The sequence below is a fragment of the Battus philenor genome, unplaced genomic scaffold, assembly GCF_028537555.1.
Source record: "Battus philenor isolate CCGP_79_NKW_IND1 unplaced genomic scaffold, ilBatPhil1.0.hap1 SCAF_1, whole genome shotgun sequence".
NCBI classification, from domain to species: domain Eukaryota; kingdom Metazoa; phylum Arthropoda; class Insecta; order Lepidoptera; family Papilionidae; genus Battus; species Battus philenor.
In genome coordinates this window covers 11,167,454-11,194,297 of record NW_027181661.1, presented here as the reverse complement: position 1 = coordinate 11,194,297, position 26,844 = coordinate 11,167,454, and the positions used below count along the sequence as shown (strand labels likewise).

The 26,844-nt window shown below is 30.4% G+C and overlaps 3 protein-coding genes, 2 long non-coding RNA genes and 1 other non-coding gene across 8 annotated transcripts in view; 4 read left to right on the top strand and 2 right to left on the bottom strand.

The window, feature by feature from the left end:
- Positions 1–1,726, top strand: part of LOC137919368 (angiopoietin-related protein 2) — a 53,916-nt gene extending 52,190 nt beyond the window's left edge. For all 3 annotated transcript variants that reach the window (XM_068762433.1, XM_068762424.1, XM_068762441.1), the window contains one exon: positions 1,208–1,726. In XM_068762433.1, coding sequence (XP_068618534.1) covers positions 1,208–1,296 — 89 coding nt within the window. In that variant the 3' untranslated portion in view covers positions 1,297–1,726. The remainder of the gene's footprint in view (positions 1–1,207) is intronic.
- Positions 1,727–1,954: 228 nt separating this feature from the next.
- On the bottom strand, positions 1,955–6,956 carry Uch-L5 (ubiquitin carboxy-terminal hydrolase L5). Its single transcript, XM_068767889.1, has 7 exons — positions 6,848–6,956; positions 6,115–6,243; positions 5,607–5,670; positions 5,422–5,527; positions 4,546–4,773; positions 4,216–4,373; positions 1,955–4,024 (listed from the first exon to the last, which is right to left on the bottom strand). Coding segments are annotated over exons 1-7 (1,029 nt in total). The 5' UTR covers positions 6,849–6,956; the 3' UTR covers positions 1,955–3,681.
- Positions 6,957–7,384: 428 nt separating this feature from the next.
- LOC137920188 (uncharacterized) lies at positions 7,385–12,863 on the top strand. The gene is made up of 5 exons (XR_011106758.1): positions 7,385–7,447; positions 7,835–8,389; positions 8,639–8,726; positions 9,152–9,231; positions 11,540–12,863. It is a non-coding gene; the product is annotated as an uncharacterized lncRNA (long non-coding RNA).
- On the top strand, positions 8,800–8,906 carry LOC137922343 (U6 spliceosomal RNA). Its single transcript, XR_011107515.1, has one exon. It is a non-coding gene; the product is annotated as a U6 spliceosomal RNA (small nuclear RNA).
- A 5,048-nt stretch (positions 12,864–17,911) lies between the features above and the next one.
- On the bottom strand, positions 17,912–26,487 carry LOC137932786 (uncharacterized). The gene is made up of 5 exons (XR_011109108.1): positions 26,402–26,487; positions 26,103–26,226; positions 22,690–22,794; positions 19,781–20,035; positions 17,912–19,441 (listed from the first exon to the last, which is right to left on the bottom strand). It is a non-coding gene; the product is annotated as an uncharacterized lncRNA (long non-coding RNA).
- Positions 19,040–25,307, top strand: LOC137932777 (uncharacterized). Its single transcript, XM_068776452.1, has 11 exons — positions 19,040–19,215; positions 19,353–20,038; positions 20,170–20,245; positions 20,343–20,434; positions 21,163–21,244; positions 21,946–22,105; positions 22,223–22,282; positions 22,362–22,442; positions 22,701–22,833; positions 22,923–23,261; positions 23,558–25,307. The coding sequence occupies exons 2-11, from the start codon at positions 19,366–19,368 to the stop codon at positions 23,740–23,742; spliced, it is 1,881 nt and encodes a 626-aa protein (XP_068632553.1). The 5' UTR covers positions 19,040–19,215; positions 19,353–19,365; the 3' UTR covers positions 23,743–25,307.
- Positions 26,488–26,844: the final 357 nt, after the last annotated feature.

Here is a 26,844-nt window from a genome sequence, read left to right as displayed (position 1 = left end):
ACTCTGTTACATCGGGATTCTCTACGTAATCGAATCTAGAATGACGAGATCGTGAGACGAAAGAAAAAACCAACTTAGCCCTGCCGTTGTGTAGCGCGCAAAACTAATAGTTGCTAGGACCTTAAGGATCTGGAGTGGAAAAGGCACAGACCGGCAAGCGCAGGCCAGGACTTCCTCCCACAAGTTGGACTGACTACCTTCTTAAGATCTTCCAGAAGATACTACAAAGTGTATTTGCATAAACCTGTATTGTTAAACTTTTTTAAAATCGTGTTATTGAAGTTTCTTCCCGCTTCTGCTCTACAACCATAACATCTTGCGAAGCAGAGAAGAGTCAAAAATAAAACAGATAAAAAAGTAGACTATCAATAAAAGTTCTGTAAAAATTTCAAACTCGAATAAATTAATTTTGTCTTTGTCTTTCAACCATTCCTATTGTAAATCTTTAGCAGAGACCATGTCTAGTAGTGGACGTCGTACGGCTGGAATGATGTTGGTGTTATGTCAAAATAATAAATAAATTTAAATAATTACGATTATAATGTTAGAATTCTTTTGTATTAATGAAATATGTCAGTATTCTCTAAAGCAAAATAGTATACAGAGACTTTTATCTGACTACAAATATGTTTTATTCCTCATCTTCACTCACGGTTCATCACACTCTTCACGGTTTTTTAAACATAGGCATAATTTTAAATAATTATAAATTAAAGTTAAAAAAATTTAAATGTACACTGCCGCGGACACAGCGAAACTATACGAAAACTAAAAGCGTTTCTTATTCAATAAAAAGATACTCTATTATTACATTGTGCTCCACAAACATTACATATTTGCAGAGAAAATCGGTACCTGCGCGCAGTAACATGCGCTGCATTATGATCGATTGCACTAATTCTGTACGCACTTTGCAAAATACTATGTTCATCATGGGTGTGGAAATAATTATTATCATACGTCAATAGGGATGGAATGTAAGGTTCACCAATCGAAACTTACATTGGGGTTTTCTGACAACAATGTGAAAATGCTGAAATCGAATATTCAAAGTTATCGAATTCAATGACAACTTGTTTTCGTTGTCAAACAATTCACTGGTACAAAGTGTTACAACAATGTTTTCATCATTCTAACAAATTCTAATTCTGAAAATTAATCCACTAACGATTTTATTACGCACTAAACTAAAGTTCACTTATTACAGGTATAGTATGGTTCCGTTGGCGTGGATGGGATTACACTCTGAAACGTGCTTCCATGATGATCAAACCCAAAGGTTTTACCAATACGTGAGGCGACCGCCTGTCCAGGCATATTAACTTATATACCATGCTGTTCAATCAAAAAGTGGATTCATAGCTGTATATTATATCGGAATTTTAAAAAGTGAATTTCGACTTGTGAAATATATACATATATCTTTATATCTATAGTGTAACTGGTACATAAGGTTTATACATACGAACTAATGTGTACACCTCTGCATCTGTACGTTTTTGAAAACATTTGTAAATACAACCAACTCTTTTTTTACACGATTTTGAGACAAACCGATACACAAATAAGAATAAATACACTTTTTACACGATTTGTTAAAGCACTAATTTTAAATTAATAATCATTCTAAAGTGCTTTCAGAAACTTATGTAAACAGCAACAAATTACAATATCAATTAGCACCGAATAGTTGGAAGATTTATATGTTTTACTTAGGGATTGAACTTTCACTGTACACTATTTTTTTAATAAATATGAATTTAATTTATTTTATGAATACTTACATGGATTTCATTATTACTTCTTTTGCACGTTTTTTTGGGAAATAATTAGTTTCCTCCTTGCACAATTTTCATAGTTGTGCAACATTGTTCAATTTATCTATATCACATGTATCCACCATGTAAAAAAAGAGTTGAACATATTTGATTTAAGGAAAATAAAAAAGTACATCAAAGAAAAAGTTTAATATGACGTTACACTATTAAGCCGCTTATAAGATACATTGAAAAACAAGATGCAATGAAATGACCTAGATCCTTGTACGCAAAAGATCAACTTATATATTACTTATTTTTCAGAAGTTTCCCCTGTAAATAAAATCCAACAACAATTTGTCAAATCTTTTTACTTTCTCTTGTGTCTAAACCAGATGTTTAAAAGTGTATATAACTATTATTTACTACTTTTGTAAACGTGCCACAACACTTTAAATCGGTTAATTTATTTATTGATATCTTAATACAAGAAAAATTTTCGTTAATTAGGTTTACGTCTTTAATTATAAGTTTAAATATAATAAGCTGTAAATAATTATAATTACATTTAAATTGAATGAAACTATGTAAATGACAGTGTCACTACTGTCATATTAAACTCTTGTCACTAATGACAGAGGCTACCTATTTATTACAACATGGTAAAGTATTTATATATTTCGCTCGAAATGTGATACACAATGCTTCATTCCCTACAAGTGTATGTACACAAATTAAGTTTTCTTAAAAGTTTTATACTTACATTAAAGATTTTTTTATCTGATAAACACATGGCAGATTCTTTGTTTACTAAGAAACATACTAATACAGAGAGAAATAATTCAATTCTATGAACCAGTATATATAATCTATCTCATAAAGACAAAGCTAAAATTTATCATGCATTTAAAAACAGTTACTTTTGTGAGCAACATTTACATTCCTTACATTCATACAAATGAGGAAGCACTTATGGTAAAAGTCGATGCTTTTTTATAAACCACACAATTTTATACTATCAAGACACCGAGTATCTACATTAAACAGGTGTTTTAGAATTTTAAAAACTTTTAATCTGAGAATAAGTGTTAAAATAAGATCAGGATTTTTATACAATACATGTACCAGTTTATGTTATCTATTTCTAAAAGGCAAAGCTAAAATGTATCATGCATTTAAAAACAGTTACTTGTGTGAGTAAGATTTGCATTCCTTACATTTCTACAAATGAGATAGCACTTATGGTAATAATCCAAAAATTTTTATAAACCTCACAATTTTATACTATCAAGAAGCCAAGTATATACATTAAACATGCATTATAAAATTTTAAAAATTTCTAATCTATGAATAATTGTCAAATTAAGTTCAGAATTTTTGTACAATATATGAACCTAAAATATAAAGCTATAATATGCACTTGAGTTTCATTACTTTTTGGGTTTTCTTAATTGGGTCACATGTAATATATAAGATGTTGCAATATTTATTCACTTCACTCTCCTTCCAAGTTACCCTCTGTTGGATTTGTTTGCATTTCATTGGTATCAGCTGCACTAGCATCTAACATGTCTTGTCCAGTAGTACAGTCCTCCAAAAAGTTTTCGGGAAGTAGGTCATCATTTAAAAAGTGATCACTCAATAAGTTATCAGAATAAAATCCATCTTTTAAAAAGTCATCAGGATCCATTAAAGCACTAAAACTATCTTTAACTGTTGTATCTACAGAACTAGTTGCTATCACTGGTATTTGCGGCTCAATAGGTTGCTGCACTAAATCTTGGGGTTCAGAGTAAATAACATTTAAGTCAGATAAAGAATATTGCATATCCTCTATGTTCTGTAGCACTCTGGAAGGGCTAGACTGCGAAACTCTGCGGGAGGAGCGGACGCGGGCTACACGCGTGCCCCCCCACTGTTCCTGTTATACTTTCATTTTCTTGTTGCCCTTCCTCGATGCACGCTCCTTAGCCTTTTCGTACAAAGGCATTAACTTCTTTTCTTCAGCTAATATTTTCAAAAGAGTTATTATGAAAGGCAAATAATTATGCCTCCTCCGTATCATTTCCTGTTGATATCTGGCCATTTTTACATCTTCATATTCTATCAACATCCTTAGACTTTGAATTTCATTTTCCACTTCATCCTCATCCATGGTAATAATAAGCTGTGTCTCTGTCAAAATATCATTTAATCGCCTTTCATAAACTAGCTTTCTGTTTGACACCAGAGCCATCAAATTGAAATGAATTTCTCCCTCTGTGTATCTATAAAATACCATAAGAATTTATATAATTTTAATCTAAAATAAATCATTTTACAAAGTCAGAAATTAAATTTGTTCATAATTAGTTTTGCAGAAAGACATTTCAAACACACTTAAACTAAGTCACATAATAGGAATCAGAAATAAGCCAGTGATTAAATGTGACAAATCAATGCATATTAAAATACTTACACACTGATCCTTTTCATTATAATTGGACGCACAACATCAAGCCAATCTTGCTCAGGTGCTACAGCACCATGATCAATTGGCCCATCTCGTAAACCATCTAGTTCATAAAGACGTCCATCTATGGGCATATACCCAATAAAATGATAAGCATCATCATCCTGAGAAAACATGATTATTAATTAACATTAAAACATATTATTTTAATAAAGCATAAATGTCTTACACATTTTTTCTCTTTTACACAAAATAGTAGTATTCATCAACAGCATTCATTTAAGTATTGATAGTAATGAACAACAAAAATAAAACATTCTAAAACAAAAAACTTACTTTAGAAGCCACTTTTGGATCCAATTCAAAGAGGGGTTGTTGAGCCATTGAATTGTGGGCTGTTCTAATGGTTTGGGAGTTGCTAAGTGTTAGTCCACGCATTTTTGGATCAAATGACATACTAAATTCCTTTAATTTTGTCAGTTCCGGACCAATATCTACATCTGGATGATTGCAATTAAGTAAAAGACTAATGACGGCCTGTGTAGCACATGCATTATTAATAACCTGTAAATAAAGTGAATAATGAATTGCTACATTATTTTTTACAAAAGTACATAGTACATATATATATAGCCTGTGTTATCCATTGTTAAAAGTGAGGAAAGTGTGATGACCAAATAACAGAAATCCAAAAAACATGACTACTACCAAAGCTCAGAGTAAATGTGTAGCAATCTACATCTATATTTCTCTTATCATTAATTACAATGAGAAAATTACAAACATCTTCTGTTATTTACAATATCATCATTTCTGCACATCGCTTTGAAAATCCTGATATGTACCCAGTTTTAGGTAATTGTACTATTTACAGTGTCTTTAAACACTACACTGCTGTGTGCCTTATAAGCTTTTAGAAAAAGAAACCTTCCACCAGAGTGAAACAGATTAGTAGTCCAGTAAAAGAGTTACAATATAAGTATCTATTATATAAATTCATTTTAAAAGTCACCTCCTAGTTTTAATTTTTTTCACCTAAAATAAATAATACTTTAAGGAACAAAGCTTGTTCATGCTTCAAAGAAATTTACATATTGTCCCTATTGTATCCATGTCTTGTTATTAATTAACTCTAATATAATTGAGTGGCTATATTGGACTTAATTATATCAACAAATTACAATATAAATATATACAAAAATATTTTTTTACCTGTTTAGCAAAATAAATCTTATCAATGCGGTCATCAGTAACAATTGGTTGTGGAGGTTCATCATTTTGCAGATATTTAAATAAAAATATAAGTCCATGAACTGGCCTAAAAATTCAAAATTGCTAGTATAAATAATGATAAAAAAATTGATATTATGACATTATAAAATAAAATATAAATATACCTTAAATTTTCAAAAATTCCATCATCTATAGTCCATAATTCCTCAACTTGAACTCCAGTTGCTCCTAAATTAATAAAGGTTTCAAATAAATAAATGTTACTTCCTCCCTATACATAATATTTTCATTAACAAAAAATGCATAAAACCCATACTTCATGGATGTGTAGTACACGGAAAATGACAATTTTTAATAAACCTGCCACATGTCGATTAAAATTAATCATTCAAAAATATTAAAATAGAAGATCATGGAGTTAAGGTTTGATATTTCTAATCAGACAAATTTAGCTTTGATTTAATCATGTCCAACAGATTATCAAAAAAAATTCTTTCAATTAAGAAGAGTACTTATGTAATTATTTAAGTTATATATCTTGAACACTGTCCAAAGTAATTGAACTATTTATTGTAAAAATGGTATCAAGTACCAAGAAGCAAACAGCACATTTGTGTTTTATTTAAATTAAACAGTATTCTAAAGTTATATAATAAATGTTAATAACAATACCCATTGTTTTAATTAGCTGTGTAAAGACCCCTGGATCACTTTCAATCAAACACCAATCCCCTGCAGTTTCCATCTTAGATCTGCTTGGTGTTTGTGCAGGGAATTTTGGTGGGTAATTATATAGAGACACTGAAATAAACAATTACATGCTAAAATTAGCACTGCAAGGCAGCATGAAAAGCAATCCTAATATAATTTTGAAACATAAAGAAATAAAAAAACAAGGTTTTGTTTTAGACACAATTCTATAGCGAGGATAACGTGATTGTGGGAGGCTCAGGTCATCACAGAATTGCAAAAGTGCAGAGAGCATTTCCAGCAAACTGTATATTAAAGGTACTGGTGAGACCCACAAATATTAAAAATGTTGAATTGTGTCCATTACTTAGAATCAATAATTTTTAACATTTAATTCATTTAGGATTACGTTAGATAGCAAATAAAAATTGTGAAACGTCTGTCTATTATTTTACAGTGAATTACACACTACGAATTTTATGAAACACGGAAAAAAATTGTATGTGAATTTTAAGCCTAGCCTTATGAAAAATGTTATTTCTACCGTAGTAATTACAACGGATAACAGAAAAAGTTCTTTACTGCTAAGGAGGCAGACAGATCTGCCATAGGAAAATTAAGATAATATTATATTAAGATACTATTATAGACCTTAAGTAAATCATTTATGGTAACAAATTTGGCAAATTTAGAATATGGAATTATATGGACTCACTTCAGCAAAACGTATTGGTCACTTTTTGCAAGTCAGTGTAAATCCACGCTGTGCTAATGTGGCGAATATTAATCAATCGCTTCAAATGTTTGACTTAACTCTGTCTGGATCAATACTTATTTTCATTTGGTGTTGCTAGATTGAATAAAACTATGGTACGCACTTAGATATTTATATTTACACACATATATATATAAGACAAAGTAAGAATTTGATTTATTATATTTATTTATTTGCAGAATGAATTCGTCTTACCATATCTTAAATTAACGTATATCTTATTTTTTTAGTCAATGAAAATATTTGTTTCAATTAATTTTAGCAATAATTTGACAAATTTATTTATACATATTAGTTAAAAAGCTAAATATGTATGTGCGTGATAATTTGCTTATAAATTATACTTATTATTATGATACCTTTCGAGCCATTTTATAATATTAAATCCAAAAACATTTATTTATTAACACCGGATTCCTTTATTTATACCGCAACGGAAAGCAGTCATATTTTGACAGCTAGTCAGCAGCTCGGTGGCGTAATAGTAAATTTTAAATAGTATCCGTTGAATATTCTTTTAACATCCAAAAATCGTCTTAGGTAAGAAATATTTAAAATCGTCCTTTAATAAACTATACTGTTATTAACCCTGAACATTTATAGTTTCTAGGTGTTTAACTACAACATTAGACAGGTCTGGTCTAAAGAATTATTCTATCTTCATATTTGGGATGTTTATAATGGGGAAAAACAATAGAAAGCTTTATGAAATTTTTGTGTACTACAATCAGTATAATAGCTGCATATTATTATATTATCCATTTATACATATATATCAACATAACATCAACAACTGAATAACATATGTTATTCAGTTATTGCAGGACCCTGAATCAAAATCAGCTGCAATACTAACTATGGTGTAATATCATCAATTTATAATTTGTAAAAGTAGAAGTTGTATGTTATTTGCCCTCCTTTTTTTAGATATTCAAGATCTGATCCAGAAGAAGAACAAAATGAGAAACAATAATTATGAATCCTCACACACACCTAGTCTACAAGATGGATATACTACCTACAATTACCGACGAAGAGAGATTTGTCGTAATTTTTTAAGAGGAACCTGTTATAAAACTTTTAATTGTATATACCGGCATGTACTAGATTTAGAATTAATGAGACATGTTTTAAATTTTTGTCATGATTATCAAAATAAAGGGTATTGCACAAGACAGAGATGCACATACTTACACACATCATTACAGGAAGAAAATTTGTTTTATGCTACAGGAAAAATACCTAAAGTTCTCGCTGAACGTCTTTTGTCCATGTCAGGTTCACATAGGAATTTTAACCCAATAACTAGAACAATAATGAACAGAAGTGACAATGCTGCTGCTTTTCCATCATATTCAAGAACTTCACTTAGTTTCAAAGCCTCAAGCATGTCCGTCTCTGCTATATCCTTTCAGTTAGATTCTCAGCAACCTCGCACTCCTTGCTTTAACAGACCAAATTCCATTGCTCCAATGTTCTCAGGTAACTATAAAAATTAAAATACCAAAAGCTATTATAGTCACATAGGTATTAGAACTATAATTCAGTTTTTTTATCTACAGATCAATTAGAATCCAATTAATTTAGAATTTTTAAGCTAAATAAAATTTAATACTTATTCAGTTGCAGTCTTATTACAAGTTTATAAATTGCTACATAATTATAGTTATATTAGTTGTATTTAATAAATATAATGGTAATATGATTAAATATAAATTTCTCTTCTTACAGTTGCACCATCACCACACACTCCTTCTGAATCAAATAGTGCACAAATGGCCTTTCCTGTATTGGAAATACCTCAACTATTCCCAATTAAGTAAGTATATTATAACATATTAGTATCATATTTCAATATTTCATTAAGTCTTGTTTCTCTTGGGTGTATATTTGTACTTGTTTCGGCAGTATATATACTAAAATCGGAACAATACAAATAAGTTTAGCATGGCCCCTGCACAAAGATGATATTCAAAATTATAAATTGTTTCACATTTTTACCAACTTGCTGTAGATTTGACAATCCCTCAGACAATGCATTAGCTGAAAAAACAACAAATATTGCGCCAATAATACTTTCAATAAGGCTCTAATTAAATGCAGATATATTCTCAAAGGGGTATCAATTTTTACACTTTATCCTCCACATATCTGATCAGTGTATTGACTCCTTAATACAGAAGAAGAAATTCAATAAATGTTGAAAAAATATATCCCTCATAATAAACTCCTTATCATTTTTAGTTTCGACACCAGTAGACCGCCTCCTACACTACGATCTATAATAAAAACTGATGATATAAAGCATGAACCAATTTCTTCAGGTGAGTTTTTCCAAAGAAATAAATATTTAATGCTTTGCGACTGAGTAAATACTATTTGCTATGGATGTTTAAATGTCTTTTTGATAATAATTAAGTTGGGCTTGTATTTTTGTCTTAGCTAATATTAAAAATGTAAATGTCTTCGCGAAAGTTACATGGTGTTAATATTTACAATATCAAATCTATTGATGAACTTGTTTTGAAGTTCAATATGTAATTCCATCACAAAATATTTTTCAACTAACTTTTTGATTATTCTGAAATACTATACTGCTATCTTAATATACTGATAAAGGAGAACTACAAAAAGTCAATATGGAAGAAACATGTATGCAAGTCTAAATTAAATTAAAAAATTGAGGTGCACTTTGCTATTATAAGTTTTTGTCAAATCAGTGTTTTAGTTTTATCTACACTATAGGTATAGTGTAAATAAAACAACAACACATTTCTCAAGTTTCTTTAGTAACACATTCACTGCGGGCCCAATTTTGAAGAACTTTCAGCTGGTGCGCCTCATGTTCATCAATATTTTTTTACAATATTGAGTCAATGCTTCGCAGACATAAAGAAAGCTATATTTGTCTTTGTCATACCTCATACGGTTGAGTGTAAACAGCCGCCGCACTAGAGAGAAAACACGAGTTTTACGCGCCGCACCAGTGCAAAGTCTACCATGAGGTTGAATCGACCTCAAGCCGCAGTGAACGTGTTAAATGTTTATATATAACATATAGGAAATATAAAACTTGTAGGAATATAAAACATAAATATCTAATATTTATGGAGTCCATTTTATACACTTTAAACCACCCAAACAAACTCAGAAGAACCTAAGTATTGCAAACACAGCATTGTCACATTCAATAAAAAAATTGATGATCATGTCACATTTTCAAAGTACTCAGTCAACAAACAAAAGCAATAAGGCTTTGCTGAGCTTAAAAGGAGCATCATTGCATGGCTTTTAGGCACTCCTTAAGTGTTGTTATGAACGGCATAATCCACCAAACAGCATAATAAGTTTATTTTCTTTCTGTCAATGATGGTGATGTAGGTAAGATTAATATTGTCTCAGCAGTATTATGCACTTGTCTTTAACATTATTTGTAAGATACCTTTAGAACTTTCGGTAACCTTTTTAGGGCCCATGGCTATTTCATTCCATCCTTGCTAATTCATCACCTACATTACTCATGACCCAGAGAGCGTGAATAGATGTGTGATTTTATTTAATGAAATATTATTTTATCTGGAATGAGTTTTACTAATATTGTTATTTTAATATTCAACATCTATAGTTGCAATACAACTATAGATGTTGAATAGGACTTAGGATTTTTTTGTAATTTAGATAATTTTTTTATTGATAATTTTACCAAACCTGTTCATGGAATGATGGTTGCAGTGAAGTATATGTGCCTGAATACTATACTTCAGCCAACAGCTGCAGCCTAGCACTAAATATTTGGATTTATGAGTATTTATTCTTGTTTGTTAATTATTACTTGATTAAAAAACAAGGATTGCTTGTCTTGAGGTCTCATGGTAAAGTAATATTAATGACACTCCGGTAATCATTATAGCTAGGTTGTCTCTTTAAAAATGTTTTCCCCATTCTTAGCATGTTTGCAATGCTACCTTAAAAATAGGTTTGAGCAGTGTCTACATAAAGCCCCTTCTATAATAGTTAAATGTAAGTCTATGAAAGTGTTACCCAGTTGACCATAGAAAATAGGATTGATTGAGAAAACTATCCTGTGCTGTTAATATTGTTAATGGTTTATAAATCAGAAGTTTTCACTGACTGTTATTGCAATACTATCACCAAGGCTTTCCAATATTTTTTTAACAAGGGTTGCCTGCCTAAATAGCAGTCTGTTACCTGCCCTAAATAGCAATGAAATTTCTCTTCCTGGTTTCTTATAAAAATAACTTTTTCTTTCAATGGTAAAAGAGGTGTAATCCAAAATTTACAATCCCACTGCAAGCAGAACTGATATGATACTATCTGGTATAAAAGCATTATACTTAGATTACCCCTGGAGTTTTTAGTATTTTTATCATCTTTCACATACCGTATATTGCATTTTTGTTTACTTAGACCATTTTATAATTTTAATATATATTTTGAACAGTGAACCAACTAGAACAGAGCTGTAAAATTATAAATAAATATTTTAATTCATAATTAGTATTTTTTTATATATTTCCTTGTTTTCATTATTAATAGTATACATTTTGTGAGTGTATCCATATTTATATTGTGAATATCTATCCAGCTTTGCGCTTCTTGATCTGTTTGCAGCTGGGCCGAGCAAAATATGGAAGGTAGAAGACCAACCTAGAAAAGCTGACTCAATGTAAATCCTGTATGTGCAAGATCAGGTTGGAAAATACAGATATTAGTCATAATGAAAAACTGCATGGTGGTGAATTTAAATAACAGTTTTGGTTTTTGTATTTGATTTGTTCTGACAGTATCTGGAAATAACATTTTTTTTGTGATTAATTATTTGATTCATGTTACAATGCTACACGCTACATGCTACCATGTCACAATTATACAAGTACATCCAGCATTAATTTATATTGTTTCACATAACATTTTTTTTTTGTTTTGATAAAGTATATACTATAGCAGTGTAGTTTTGATTCATTGTAGTTGTGATATTTGTTACAAATATAATTTATTACGTATATGTATGTCATAATGTTTACATGGTAATTAAGTTATAATTTTCTCTGTATTGATAGAAGTAACCTTTTCTTTCTAATATAAGAGTATTTGTTAACAAGTATGTAATAAGTAATGCTATCAATATTGTAAGAAAGAAAAACCGTATTATTTTATAGTATATGACATTAATTAATATTACTCTGTGTTGGCTGAATATATTAATATAAAAGATAAAAATATATAAAGTTTAGACAAATGCAATACAAGTTTATACAATGCAATACATTTCTTTAAACATTGAGCAAGCTATCAATAGCAATACACACGGCGGGTGTTTTGATACTTTTTTCACAAAAATATAGCTCAGTCACTCCTTCATACCTAACTACCCCCCAAACCATCACTATCTATAATCTATCTCGTATAATGACCACATTAAACTCTGTTGACCAACTGGGGAGCTTCTTCAGAGCCTTCAACGTAAATACGGTCATTTTCTTTGTTTAAATATTGATCAACTTTAAAAAAAATCATCTATAAACAAAATATTTCTGTAATGTCTATTTACATACCATTTAAGTAATTGTTTTGATTTCGCCAGTCTATTTTTTTATTATCATTTAAGCAATAACCAGTGTGTCCCTTATATACTGCAAGTCAGCTATCTTCATCATTTTCTTCAAATTCCTACTCTTGGAAAAGTAATATTTTAAATATTAACACTATTTATGGCCAGACTAAATATATGTTGATGAGATCATTTTTCTTTGGTACTTCATTGTTTAGCAGGCCTTGGTTAACACTCTGGTACCTTATTGATTTATTTGAAAATACAATTCTTTGATAATTCTTTTAGATAGATAGATCTTAAATTTTGATGTGACCTCGTTGATAATTAAACTTGGTTTGAATTTTTAATGAATGCTCATATATGTGAATGTGCGAAGATGATTTTTTGATTCAATTTATTTCTAATGGTGATATAGGAAGTCAACGCATTAAGAGCGAATTATTTACATATAATAAGTTTGTATTGTTTTTTTTATAGATAAAAAATTGTTTTAAGAAAACATTTTAATAATAATTTAACAAAGAAATTTTGAATAAATGATTACCAAAATATTACCTATTTTTGTGTAATTTAAAATTAAACCAAAATGAGAAAATTTAAATTTTATAAAAACTTATATTTCCCAAAATGTTTGAAATGAACTATATCTATTTTTAACTCTTTTTGGTGCCATTTGCAAGGAGGCTGTCTAGGTTTTGACATTGCATCACGCTTGGCTCTGGCATTGCTTTTTTTTAAATAAATACCCGAACCCCAAGCATTAGATCACCGCGAAAGGTTGCATGACTGATTGGAGGTTCATGTGCTGGTGATATCCTCCGTCAGGATACTTGCCGCAGTCCTCGTGGGCTCTACATAACCTTACCTTGGGCATGGGAGCTCTGCCCAGGTGAAATTTTATTTCTCGCCATGCTCGTGGGAGCAGTATGTAAAATATTAAAAATAATATTGATGATATCAAGAAGTAGTCAGGCTCCGAATCCGTACTTAGGTGGTGCGGTCAATGGCTTTATATGGAGCTCCTGTATGGGCCGATGCTCTCCCGGAGCGTACCGTCCTCAAAGGGCAATGGCTATTGGTGTGATAAGGGGCTACCGCACCATTTCTCATAAAGCATGTGCATGGGCGGGATCTCCACCATGGGACATTCAGGCCAGACTACAAGCCTGGATATATCAAAGCCGCTTAGAGCTACGGGCTTGCCATCGAACTTTGCGGGGGAATTGGAAACGCAGATGTCCTTCAAACTAAGTTGCGACTAGGATGGTGGAAAGAACGATTAAGCAACCTAAGAGCAGGGATCACTACAGTCGAGCCTATTCCTTCGGTCCTAGAGAACTGGACACATGGGCGGCACGATACGCTAACATTTCGAATGGTGCAGGTGCTTTCAGGGCATAGATGCTTCACAAAAGTGATGTAGCAGAAGGAGGCTGCGGAGAGAGAGAGAAAGAACATCTGAGCTCCCAGTCCGCAGTCGGAGACCTGGACGTAACGTAAAGGAGGGTGTTATAGCGGTTGGGTATCTAGCTAACAGCATTAACATCATCAGAAACAATACAAATTCAATCCTGCAGTGTAATATGTATGCCGCCAAAAGAACTGTTGGAAATTATATCATTCACTCATTTGGTAAGGTCAATAGAAGGAATCAAGCAAGAAGTTCGGTTTTTTGTACTGTGTAAATACAGCATTTCGGTATTCTAAAATGACTAGAGTTAGACCTAACGTGCCACTAACCTTTATTCCGCCCACAAGCTCTATTCCGTCAAACATTTATCTGTCAACATATACAAGTTTGAGTACTTATCAAGCAAATACAGTTTATTCCTCCCGACCGACACCTAAACCTCCGATCCGTAAAGTTGACGCACGCATTTCGCCAACAGCCCATCATTCATTATTCAGTAAATGTAGCTGGATCAACCACAACAAACGCAGAAGTCGAAGCATTGTCAACCTAAACAGATTCCTCAGAATTTTATTATAATCAGGGACATATATCGCCTAAACAGTAAATTTTGGTATTAAGGTTATCTGTTTTAATATCCATAATTATTAAGGAGGAATCATAAAACGAAGAAACCTATTTGTAATCTTGACATGCAGTTCCCTATCTGTTAAATTTAATATATATATATTATAAATGTGGGTGGGATGTGTTCACACCAAAATCAAGTTTTATTAAATAATTGATTTATTGCACGCTATTCAAAGCAATTCTTTTAACTGGTAAAATTTTCACTAAATCAGGATTATCCATGTGTTACATATATTATTGCATTTAATGTAGTATTAACACTATTCTTGACGTAACATTTATTTATTTTTGATAGTTGTCTGCATATAACATGTTTATTGAAAAGCTATTGGCAGTTTAATATTATACATGTATTGGAGCAAAACAATGAATCTAGAAATAAAACTTTGATAGCGTGGAATACTTACATTATATATTACAGTCAATTGTCATTGTTTCTTCCAGAAACCTTAAAGTTTCATCTTACCATGTACTATTCTGGGTAAATTGTAGAGTAACGATAACTTAAATTATATTGGTTTTGACATCTTTATTGTATGGACCAATTTTAACTCTGAGATGTTAACGTATAAATATTGGCTTAAGATTTTCTAATCCTAAACCTAAGGTTTGTAGTATTTATATGTAATTTATATGTATTTGTATGTAAATACTACAAATATAATAAATAATAAACATATATAATAATTTTATTATATATTAATTTTGATGTAAATTTGTATATTTTTGAATGTATATTATTGAACTTTCGTCAAATCTGTCTATGATGTTTATGCCTATGAAAATTATCATTCACTGATAGAATAATAGTTGTGATCATTAAAATATCAAATTGTATGTTGGCATGCATGTCTTATAGTACTTGACAAGTACTATAAGAAAATATTAGTTTTGTTTCAAATATATATAAGTATTTTAATTGTTGCATTTATACTTAATTAAATGTGTACATTAAGAATTAATTTGTAATCATTTGAAAGTATTGTAATTAACATTTTTACTGAAAATGTCTAAGGTGAAGAGCTTAAAATTAAAACCTAAGTTTAAATTAGAATAGTAAGCATTTTTCGATTTTGATACAACATGTATGAAATAAATAAATTAAATAAATAAATAAAAATAAATGTATTTAAGTAGGAATTTTTGTAATGACTATTCTCATGTAATAAAAAAAATTGTACATAAAGCCATTGTTGTTAAAAATAACTGAATTTATATTAAATACTAATGAACATTACATAATATTAAAGTAAAATCTGCAATATTTTAAGTTCTTATTGTTTTTAATAAATTTAAAACGTGCACCACTTGGTACCTGAAATTTTTACAAGGAATTTTTGTCTCTTAAGTATTATCTAGTCATTATTATCTAGTCTTGCTATTTACAATGTCAGCTATTATTTTTATTAAACATTATTTTGTACACAGAGTCTTTCGCTGAATGCTAAAATAAAATAAATAAATGTGTTGATACTGGTAACTCTTTAATTTTTGTTGTTTATTTATAGCAACGCTAACAACCCAAACTGTAATAGTACACAATGTATAATAGTACACAATTTTAACGTCTTAGAATATTGATGCCGTCTTACTCCGATGCGTTGCTTGGCATACTAGATAAAACATAAACATAGTTACAATTTTGCCTTCGACTCGAGGCGTAGCGATTATAGGCGCACATGACTGCAATCTTACGTCTCAGAAAGAGATGCCTTAATAAGTAACTGTCACCTTCATATTTTATCGGCGCTCACTTGACCCGCGAAGCTCAACCGACGCTAAAAATATCGTCTTGTGAACAGACGACGGACCTCAAGCAACGGCCGGTACTTTTCTTGCAGGTGTTTATAGACAGCCGTGTAACTTTGACATATACAAGCAATCTGTATTAGAATTTCGAACGGAACAGCCATGCGGTCCACTTGATTCAACAGTCTAAAATTGTAATAAGAATGGGGAAACTCATATTTACTCTGAGGTTTCCCGCTCCCTAACTTCCTTCCATTCAAGATTATCTGGCATCTGGCCCAGCGGAAGTTATTCTCCTCTGGAATATGCTTCCTATAATCCTCGATCATGGTTTAGATATGCTTTGTAAATGCGTCAATTGCGGCGTCTGCGTCACGTTCGGTGGACATCACAATTGCATCATTGTAAGGTGGCGTATAATGAAGTTTCGGTCTTTGTAACAATTGGTTGTTATTTTAAAGGTTGGTGTTGCGGACCTAAGCCAAGGTTTGATCGGTGATTCGAGTGAAGATCTTGTATAACCTCTTGAAAGTTGATGTAGATAGCCTTAACAATTGCTACGTCTACCACGCCCAGCAAATGTACCGCCACGGTTTTATATCGGGTGGTATTGACGTTGATATGCTCAGAATAAGTACTGCCGAAGATCACATCCGGCGATCATCAGTACTTTTAGGTGATTGGAATTCTTTTTTAAGCTATGCTGGCATTATTATTACAAAACATTAAATGATCCTCTATCTAACATTAAACTATTAACATTATTTTCTAGATAAAGTTAATACGTCCAAAACTTAATCGTTTCTAAAATTTAGTTATGAAAAAAAATTGAAGTATGTTAGCCTAATTTTTATTGTAAGTGATATCATAGGTCGCGGGTTAAGGTTCTATGTATTCTCATTTTGATTGGATTTTTTCTAGTTTCACTCGGCGCAAACCCAAAACTAAAACCGCTGCACCGCACCTTAGAAAAGCGCGGCGAATTGAGACTAGAGGAATAAATAACATAAGCGCCGCCGCCAGGAGCGTTGACGACGAGCTGACTGAAGGGAGTAACCGATACTCTCCTTAAATATAGCCTGTGGTCTTCGTAAACAGATAGATATAGTAGACGCTATAAATTATAGTAATCCAATATAAAAATCGAAAGAGCTGCATTTTAGCTTCTTAAGGCCCTGATATGAAATGTTAAACAGATACAGCATAAGGCTTGAGAACTGCCTTTTCTTTCACTAGATAGAGCCTCTATCTCTTCTAAGAATTCGGCATTTACTTAATCCAATATAAAAAATTAAAGTAATGAACGGGTAACAGCTTAGTTATAATATAAAGTGGCTGTGAATGTATTCTAGAAGCAAAGAGTAAATATTCTAGAACAAATTAATATTCCGTTGCTAAAGTCACCGTTACGGATTATTTTTTTATTAGGTGAATGAACAGCTATGATGTTAAGTGATAGCTACCTACTTTTAATATTTCCAACAACATTAATTTTAACCGCGTTATAGCATTGAGACGACTTTACCAAAATTCTTTTACAACTATTTTAACAATATTAAATAAAATTCGTAGACTTCATAAGCGGTTAAATAAAATCCAGTGGTTAAAAATTCATATCGGTTTCTATTTTAATCATCAAATCAAACAATTAAGTTAATATATGTATATATAATTATTATTAATGGACAGATTGTTTATCGATCACACGCAACGTAAGTACTAACAACTTACTATTTCAGTTTAGTGTAGTTGTAATAATATAACAGCTCTAAAATTAAAATAACATAATTAAGTTTATAATGACAACTTCAATAGTTCTTCTTGGTCAAGGAACCCATGCATAAACGAGGTTGTTTAAATAAGTCTATATCATCCATTCAACAAAATAATCGGATTCAACAGTTTTATTGCATCAAGCATGAAATGTCATTTCATCGGGTAATTTGAAGGAATTTTATGAACAATAATAATTTGAAATTTTGACAAAATAATCGGGTTGAACTGCATGCGCGTGCATTTTTTGCGCTGCCACTTTGATGTTGAAATGACATTTCATCAGGTAATTTGCAGGTATTTTATGGAACAATTGTCATTTAGGCATTTTTACAAAATTATCAATTTAATGACGTTTTTTTTAGCGCCGAGCTTCAAATGACATTTCATCAGCTAAATTGAAAGTATTTTATGGAACAATAGAAATTTAGAAAAATTTACACAATAATCGGTTTCAATCACTATTTTTGCACAAATTTCAAATGACATCGGATAATTTAAAAGCCATTTACGGGACACATCTTTTATTTCGATTTTTTTTTCACAATAAACGGTTTTAATGGTGTTTAATAGTTTCGGTGAGGTTGCGAAGAATATCGGACACATTATAATGTTTCTTGACAGCATGCGAAACTTTTAATTATTAATTGATAGAATAAATATTTTTTTATGTTCTAGTAGAATTGAAATATTTTGCATTTTCGATCATTTTTCATGGATTTATCTATAAATATAATTATTAGAAACCTAACATAATATATGTATATATATATATAATTAAATCGCTAATAAATTACTTTTCAAAGTGTGCTTATATCAATTTAAAACGATTTTAATGAATCCAATGTAAATATGATAGAATCGGGGAGTAAGTATTTATTTATTAATTATTTATTAAATAAAATTTTAAATTTCATGGTTTTGTGTATGACTTAAATTATATTGCAATTTTGTAGCGAATTTTTTGCCGATGCAACACTGGTCTAGGTATCGCCCATCTTGTTTATTTCTTTTTGTCTCATTTTCATGATTTTTTAGAAATTACATTTCAAGTGCAATTCTGAAATAAAGATGTTAGTAGTATATTTTAGCATTTAATTAGTTTGGATGGATTTACTGAGAGTGCGTGGTGTCCAGTGGTTTTATTCGTGTCAATTTCGAATTGTTCAGGTTAGAAAGGTTTCATATTCTACCAATGTAATAAAATGTGAAATGTGTTTTATGGGAAATGTTTATATTACTAGTAATAGTGTAAGCATGCTTAGAGAGTTCCTCACGATTTTAATGTTATTATTCTTGTGTTTTAGGCATTCTTAGTCCATGAGCAATCGTGTAGATCAAAATGGCCGACAGCCTCCGCTACCCGCGCAGCCGCGGCCTCCCTCCGAATCACAACCTGAAACAGAAAACTCGTCTAATGACCAGCCGAAGCAGATATGTCGTAATTATGTATGGGGGACATGCACAAAAAATGCAAAATGTAAATTTCGCCATGAATTGGACTTCGAGGAAATGAAAAAAATACTTAAGTTCTGCCACGACTATCAGAATAGGACAGGTTGCACAAGAGAAGACTGCACATACCTTCATACAACTAGAGAAGAAGAAAATTTATTTCTTGCTACAGGACAAATACCTCGTGTACTTGCTGAACGTCACGCCGCGATGTCAGCCTCCGCAAACAACGGAGAGACAATACCCCAAATTGCCATGTTTATCAGAGAATCTTACGTACCTCCGCCGCCTGCTGGAGCTACAAGTTCTCTTATTACTACTCCAGCAACTCCTAACGGGCCCCCGTCAACACCGCGACCAGCACTGCCTATTCCTTCTGTGGCGCCTGTGCCGCCAGTTCCGCCGATACCGGTGATGCCCATGATACCCACAATGACGCTACCGGTGCAGCAACCTCCTCCTCCTCCGCCCCCTCCTCCTCCACCACCTCCAACTGTTCCCTCAACTGTGCCACATACCACAGTGCCTGTTTACACTGGTAATTATTACATTAAAATTGTATATATACAGAAAATCATTAAAACAAATTAAATTGATGGTAATTACTCATTTTTATACTATAACATTTTTTTAAGAAATACTACTGGAAATAATTATTTTAAATTCTAGCACCACCGCCTCCACCACCAGAAAATGCACCAGTGGTTTTTCCTATGAATCAACTACCACCTTCTTTGCCAGTAATGTATGTATTTATGTTTTTCAATAACAAAATATAATTTAATGTTAATATTCAAATTAATAATGTAAGTAAGGTAATACTTTATACAATTTAATTCAAGGTTTGATGCTAGTAGACCTCCGCCACCATTGCCAAATCAAATAAAGACAAGTAGTGATACAGGGAAACGTAAAAGATCAAATTCAATAGAAGGTAAGTTATTTGAAGTTATAAAACAAAACATTAAAGCAAAAATTTTAACACTGATCAAATGCTAAGCGATATTGCATTATATTATTTTTTTCTTAAATAACAAGTCATAAAATTAGCCTTAGCGAATATTACAAAATCTACAACTAAGAAAATTTAATAAAACAAAGTGTAAATGTTAGTAATTTTTACGTTTTAAAACAGTCTTCAAAAAAGATTTATGAATTAGTTTTATATTTCTAATAGCTATGGGCTATCCTATTTCAAAAATAGTTTTTTTTGTTCTGTACAGACTACCGTCCTTTATTTATATATTTTATTTATGTGCTAATCTTTAAAATTACTATTTTATGTATAAGTACATTTATTTGGGCTGGCTCTGCAAATATATGCGAAAATATACCACCACCAATAAGCCAGCCATGCTTTCCACCTTTTCAAGTGTTAATTAATATTTATTTATACTATCACACACCTAACTTGATTTTTGTTAAAGAATAAATTTATTATAAATTAACCTAATTTAGAAATACTGAATATGAATTAAAATTTAAGTTAGTATATTTTGAATCTAACTTTAGACAACAAAGCCTCTGTCATTTGAGGAAATTTGAACAGAGTCCTATAACAATTTATGGAATAGATTTATCTACGAATTTGAGCTTTTTTCTTGTAACGTTTTTTAAAACATCGATTTCTATCTGGCTTGGCGCTTGTTGATTTGTTCTCAGCTGGACCAAGCAAAATAAGGAAGCCAGAGGACACCAATGTAGCAGACGCGCATTGCGAAAACTGTGTTCAACGCGAGATCAGGTTTGGAAATATCGCAATTTGTCTTTAATATTGTCTGCATGAATACAAATCTGAAAGTTTATATTTATTACTATCATTAATTTTTATAAGTAATAATATATTAGTTGTGGCTTTTTACAAGTGATTTACTTTGGTCGTAAATAATAATTAGCGACATGAACAGTGCGTGTTTTTATTTATTAAAAAAATATAACCAGCGAATTTTCAGCGTTCAACATCTGCCAAATACTTTTTAGATTGCTTTAGCTTACTTTATTAGTTCAATGGACAAGAAAAAGGGCATATCTTTTAAAATCGTTTGAGCGCGCAAATATTACGAAAAATTTGTTTATGCTGTGCGAAAAAAATTAACCATCCACTTGACATTTTCTCCCTCGATATTTTCCACAGACTTTATCTTATAAGCCCTCTAATGTTGGATGTTTACACTAACAGACCTTATTGGCAGTAAATTAAAATATAAAACATTCCATTATATATTAATCTCGTACATGCTTATGTAAAGTGAAAAGGTTTGCGCGGCGATTACAAATTTGTTAGTTTTACCTCGTAGTTATAAAATAAACACGCCGAATATGGATGCGACACTTAGAACTATTCATTTTCTTAGTTAAACTTTTTCATATCAATTTTTGTCCATATAAACATAGAAACATAAGGTCAATAACAAAAAAAACCTATTTAAATGTTTTTTTTTATAGGATTGATTTGTACAGGCAAGAATTAAATAAACTACAGTGTGAAGAGGAGTATCAAACCCTACTTTACAAAAAAAACTTAGAGGAATATGAGACTGCAAAAGAACTTTTGAGGTCACTTGTTAGTGCAGATTTGTATCGGAATTTGGAGGAAGACATTGAGGTTATATTTTGTTACTCTATAATCTTTATAAATACATTCATATTTCATAAAATGAATTGGACTTGAGAAGTTATTTTTTTTAAACTGAGAAATAAATGCATTTAATTTTAATTGCAGGGAGTGCCACAAATACAGTTACATGACATTTTGTCAGAGCTCAATCCAACATTTGGTTCGGCAAGTATCATTACTGATGATAATATTATGAATGCATATTGTGCATTTTTTATTATTTTGCTTGTACTTTATTTTTCAGACTTTGCAAACTGTTCCTATGCAGTTTTTGTTACAACTAATGGATTGTGTATTTCGTAATTCAAGAGGTTTAATTAATGCTGTAAGTATCCTAATTAGTGAAGAGTTAATCATTTTGATATATTATGTAAACTCTGGATAATCTCAATTTCATCATATAACATCTGTAGATGTTGATTAATCAATACTTCTCAAAAAAAGGTCATACAACTGGTCATATATTCTAATATTAACCTTAATTTTTAATACCTTACCTCTTTTTTCATTGCAATGGAATTAGTTTAGGTTATTAAGTATGCACAAATATATGTATAACAATTATTGTTTACCACTATTTTAGCCTTCAAGTAGTTCAAGCACAATTGATGAAACATTACTGCAATCATTGTCTTCACTTCCCAGAAGAACTAATTCAGTAATAAACCATTCGCCATCTGAAATGATTCAAGCTTTCAGTAATTTTCTACAAAATTGTAAGTTATTCATATTAATTAATATAAAATATCTTTAATTTGTCATTTTGTGCTATCAAGTTTAATGTTTGGTGTGAATGCTTTTCCAGCTAAAATGAATTCAGAAAAATCACCGTCAAGTAATTTGACCAGTGAGATAAATAGAATAGGTAGCACAAACGGGAGTTCTGCTGGAGTGAATGGCTTTAATGGTTGTAGTACTAGTCAGAAAACTGAAATTGTAACATCGGTGTCAATGAGCGGAGCAACTACATACTCAAGTTCAAATATGCCTCCTAGACCTTATTCTCTTATAAACACTGTAGCGTCAAGCACGTCAGGGACGCAAATCACTGCGCCTCTACCACCCTTCCCGTCATATCAACCAACTGTTCCACCTCCACCACCTACTGGACCGTACTATAATCAGATGTTTCCGGCCCCTCCCAGTGAGTATTATTCATGATGTTCACTACCTTTAGTTAAGTATAAGGATATAAAAAAAATATTGTGATATGCAGAATGTAAAAATTTTAAAAAACGATATTATGTAATAAAATATATTAATAAAATAATTTAAAAAACATACTAATATATAACAAACAGCATAGAATGCAATACATAAATCTTCTTTAGATAGAAGGTGAAATGAAAAGTATTGTTTTTACTTGACATTGTTGTTTATATAAAAGCATAACTTTATAAGAATATAACAAGATTGTATTCTGCATATTTTTGTGGGCAGATAATCAGAACATGTCGTACAACGCAACAAATAGGGCAAGTGCGCCAGTCGCTCCTGTCACACAACCTACACCATCTAGATCCTCGACTACAGCAGCATTTCCAGTTCATCCTGACAGCTCAATATCTAATCAATATGTAATGGGAAGGTATCCACCGCCACACTATTACACTCCATATCAATAATTTATGGTGAGTTTAATTGTAGGACTATTTTATAAATAACTGCTTCTAAAAAGCATCTTGTGAATATTTAATTTTAATGATGGTATTGACTCTCATGTAATGTATTTTTAGTCTAGTTAAGTAAACGAAAACAATCTGAAATTGTTGGATTTCCATAAGTATGTTATAAATTTTCTATTGATTTTGAACAATGTATGTAAGAAATTGGTTACATAATTAATTAATTTTTGGCTGGGCGGCGAGTTGATTGTGTGAAATAAATTAAAACGAATTATGACTGAAATAACAATGTTCATGGTTAAGCACTAAGTTGACGTGATATAAAGGATAAGTGCATACATATGTATTGCCTCATTAGTTGTAATTAGGTTGCTGTAAAACTTAATCATAAATCAAGACAGGCGAAATGAAATGTACAATTGTAAAACATAGAGGCATAGTAGTACTTTCTCTTTTTTTTCAAGTTTAATTTATAACAATTACTGTAATATTTCTGCAATAAGTGTAACTTTTAAAATTTATTTACTTAATAAGGGAATGAAACTAGATAGCATTTAAGATTATATATGCCATGCAAAATGTTTAATGTGCGAATTAAATTATTTGAATTTTAAATATTTATATAACATATGTTTAACTTTTAATAATGTATGTCAATGCAGATGCTTCCTTTTTAGATTCTATCTCGTAACTAATAAAGAATATACAAACTAATTTGCCAACAAAATTTCTTTTACAAGTACAAAATAATCATTTTGATGAAAATGGCTAATCTCAAGTTTTCATTGTTCATTGTCGAAATTTGTAAGTTTTATGTTAAATGAAACATCTTATAAGCAATAATAATATAAACAGAAAATTAATCCACTTATGCAATGTTTTCAGTGTTACTTATTATTGTTCAACATATATATTAAAAATGATATAAACTTTTAAATGATCAACAAATTTGGTTTTATTGTTTAGTTTGGGCATCTGCAATGTACATTATAAAACACGTGTAATTTTGTAATTTTTTTTTGACAATATTAATTTGGTTCAAAAATGTAAATTGGTGGAAACCATCTAAATAAGTTGTAGGGAAGTTTGAATATTTTAATTTCATCATATGGATTTAGTTAAGCTTAAATGATATTTGTTTAATATGAGATTTTTTTCAATTATAATTGATTTTAATAATATGTATTAATTCTTAAGCCATTTTACAACTTGAATTTCGTAAATTATGCTGTAATTGTAATTCGTGTCTTTAATATGAATGCTGCATTATTTTAAGTTTTTAAGCAGTGACTTCTGAATTAATTTAAATGATAATCCTAATCATGTCCACAGTACCTGCAAATAAATATGTTGTTTCTAAATTTTTAACTATGTTGTTGCACATATTTGTTCTTCAAAACTAAAGCTTGCAATAAATATTATTTTGAACTGAGTATTAACTGTTCTTTCATCCTAAATGTTATTTTACTGTGTTTGAAAAATTTTGCGCATTGCATGCATGTCATTAAAAAAATATTGGAAGATTTTGTAAAGTATGTTAAACTTATTAATTAATTTTCACCTTTCACCCTTGTCCTATAAGAGATTAAAACATCATTTCAAAATTTCTTGAAATTAAAGTTATTCATGAAAATTTAATATCTAATTAATAACAAAATCTCATGATTTCTTATTAATTTTTTCTAGACTTATGCTGAAAAATGTTGTTTTGAATTTAATTGATATCAATAAATGGAAGAGAATTTCAGTATTTTATTTTAATTATGAACATTCTTTGGTAAATCATCTATATATAATACAAAGATTTAATCAGCGTCAAGATTTAGTTACATATTTTTAAAGTTACTCTTATTACTCATATCGGTGGTTATAAAATGTAGAATTCATAAATAGAATAAATGTTTCAGCATTTGTTAGATAAACAGTTGTCAAAGTTTTAATCGCACTTCTTTTATATTTAACTGTTATAAAAGAAACCTGTTCATTATGATACACAGCATGCCAGTTTTCTGTTGCTGAAATAATATTAGCATCACATGAAAAAACTGTAAAAACCATTTTTTGTTTTGTAGATTTGTTCCAAACAGGGTCAATTTTACATTGAGAATTTATTATTATTACAAAATGATATATTTAATTAAAACTTAATTATTACTTGATTTTGTGATCGCATATTAATTAACAAAAGAGTAAAAATGGTTGAAAGATTTTTAGAAATAGGAGTCCAATTTGTTCACAAACTGAAGGTAATGACCTCATGTGCTAAAGTTATATACACAAACATGTTTCATACAGTATTCTAATTAGAAGTAATTTTGTGTATAATTAATGCTCTCTGCTGTAATGCAAAAGTCGCTTACCTTATCTGCGCCATATATAATGATCAAATTGCTGGCGTCTTATTTATATGTTGTTGCGTTTACACTATTTTATATTCCTTAGCAAAGTGTTTTAGGTCTAGAAAGCACTCTTTTCTTACAGGATCTAGAACACAATGACTGCACTATATTTTATGATCGTTACTTTTACAAATTTTTGGTTTCATTTAGATATAGGCTAAAGGACGCTATGTACGTAATGATATGTTTCTTTTTGGTAAAACATAGATTTTTGATATTGTACATAACTAGAGTTCCCTATTATACATAACAATATATACCACAAGAATCGAGAATGCGTATGTTAAAATTTCTTTTTGTTATATCTCACATAATATACATATATATACGTATGTTTATGCGCGTCATTTGTTACATAGACTAGGTATTTACAAAAATTGCGTTCCAAACTTCAGCAAAAGTAGTACGAGTGAAAGTGGAATATGCTTTCTAATTTCCAAGTCAAAAATAGCTTTTTATATTTTTATAGCGCTATCAATCAAGCACAATAAGACTAAAGAAAAAAAATATTTTTTAATAATTTTTTTTTCATTAAAACAAAAATAAATTATAAATATAATAAATTATGTATTTTAATAATTAAATGTTACTTATACGTGCGATATTAAATGTTTTATTAATTTTATTTCTCTATTTATAACTTTAAAATTGATGGTAAACGAAATGAATACAATATTGCCATTAAAATCCGATTGATTTTTAA

Bases quoted from the DNA above. Each gene is read 5' to 3' on its own strand.
- Uch-L5 (XM_068767889.1), bottom strand. The intron at 4,774-5,421 runs GTAAAAAAATAT...CTTTATTTACAG, and splicing joins AGATTTATTTTGCTAAACAG to GTTATTAATAATGCATGTGC. The intron at 4,374-4,545 runs GTAAGTTTTTTG...ATGTTTTCTCAG, and splicing joins ATCCAAAAGTGGCTTCTAAA to GATGATGATGCTTATCATTT.
- LOC137932777 (XM_068776452.1), top strand. From the start codon at position 19,366: ATGAGCAATCGTGTAGATCAAAATGGCCGACAGCCTCCGCTACCCGCG. The intron at 21,245-21,945 runs GTTTGGAAATAT...TTTTTTTTATAG, and splicing joins TGTGTTCAACGCGAGATCAG to GATTGATTTGTACAGGCAAG. The intron at 22,443-22,700 runs GTAAGTATCCTA...CCACTATTTTAG, and splicing joins CAAGAGGTTTAATTAATGCT to CCTTCAAGTAGTTCAAGCAC.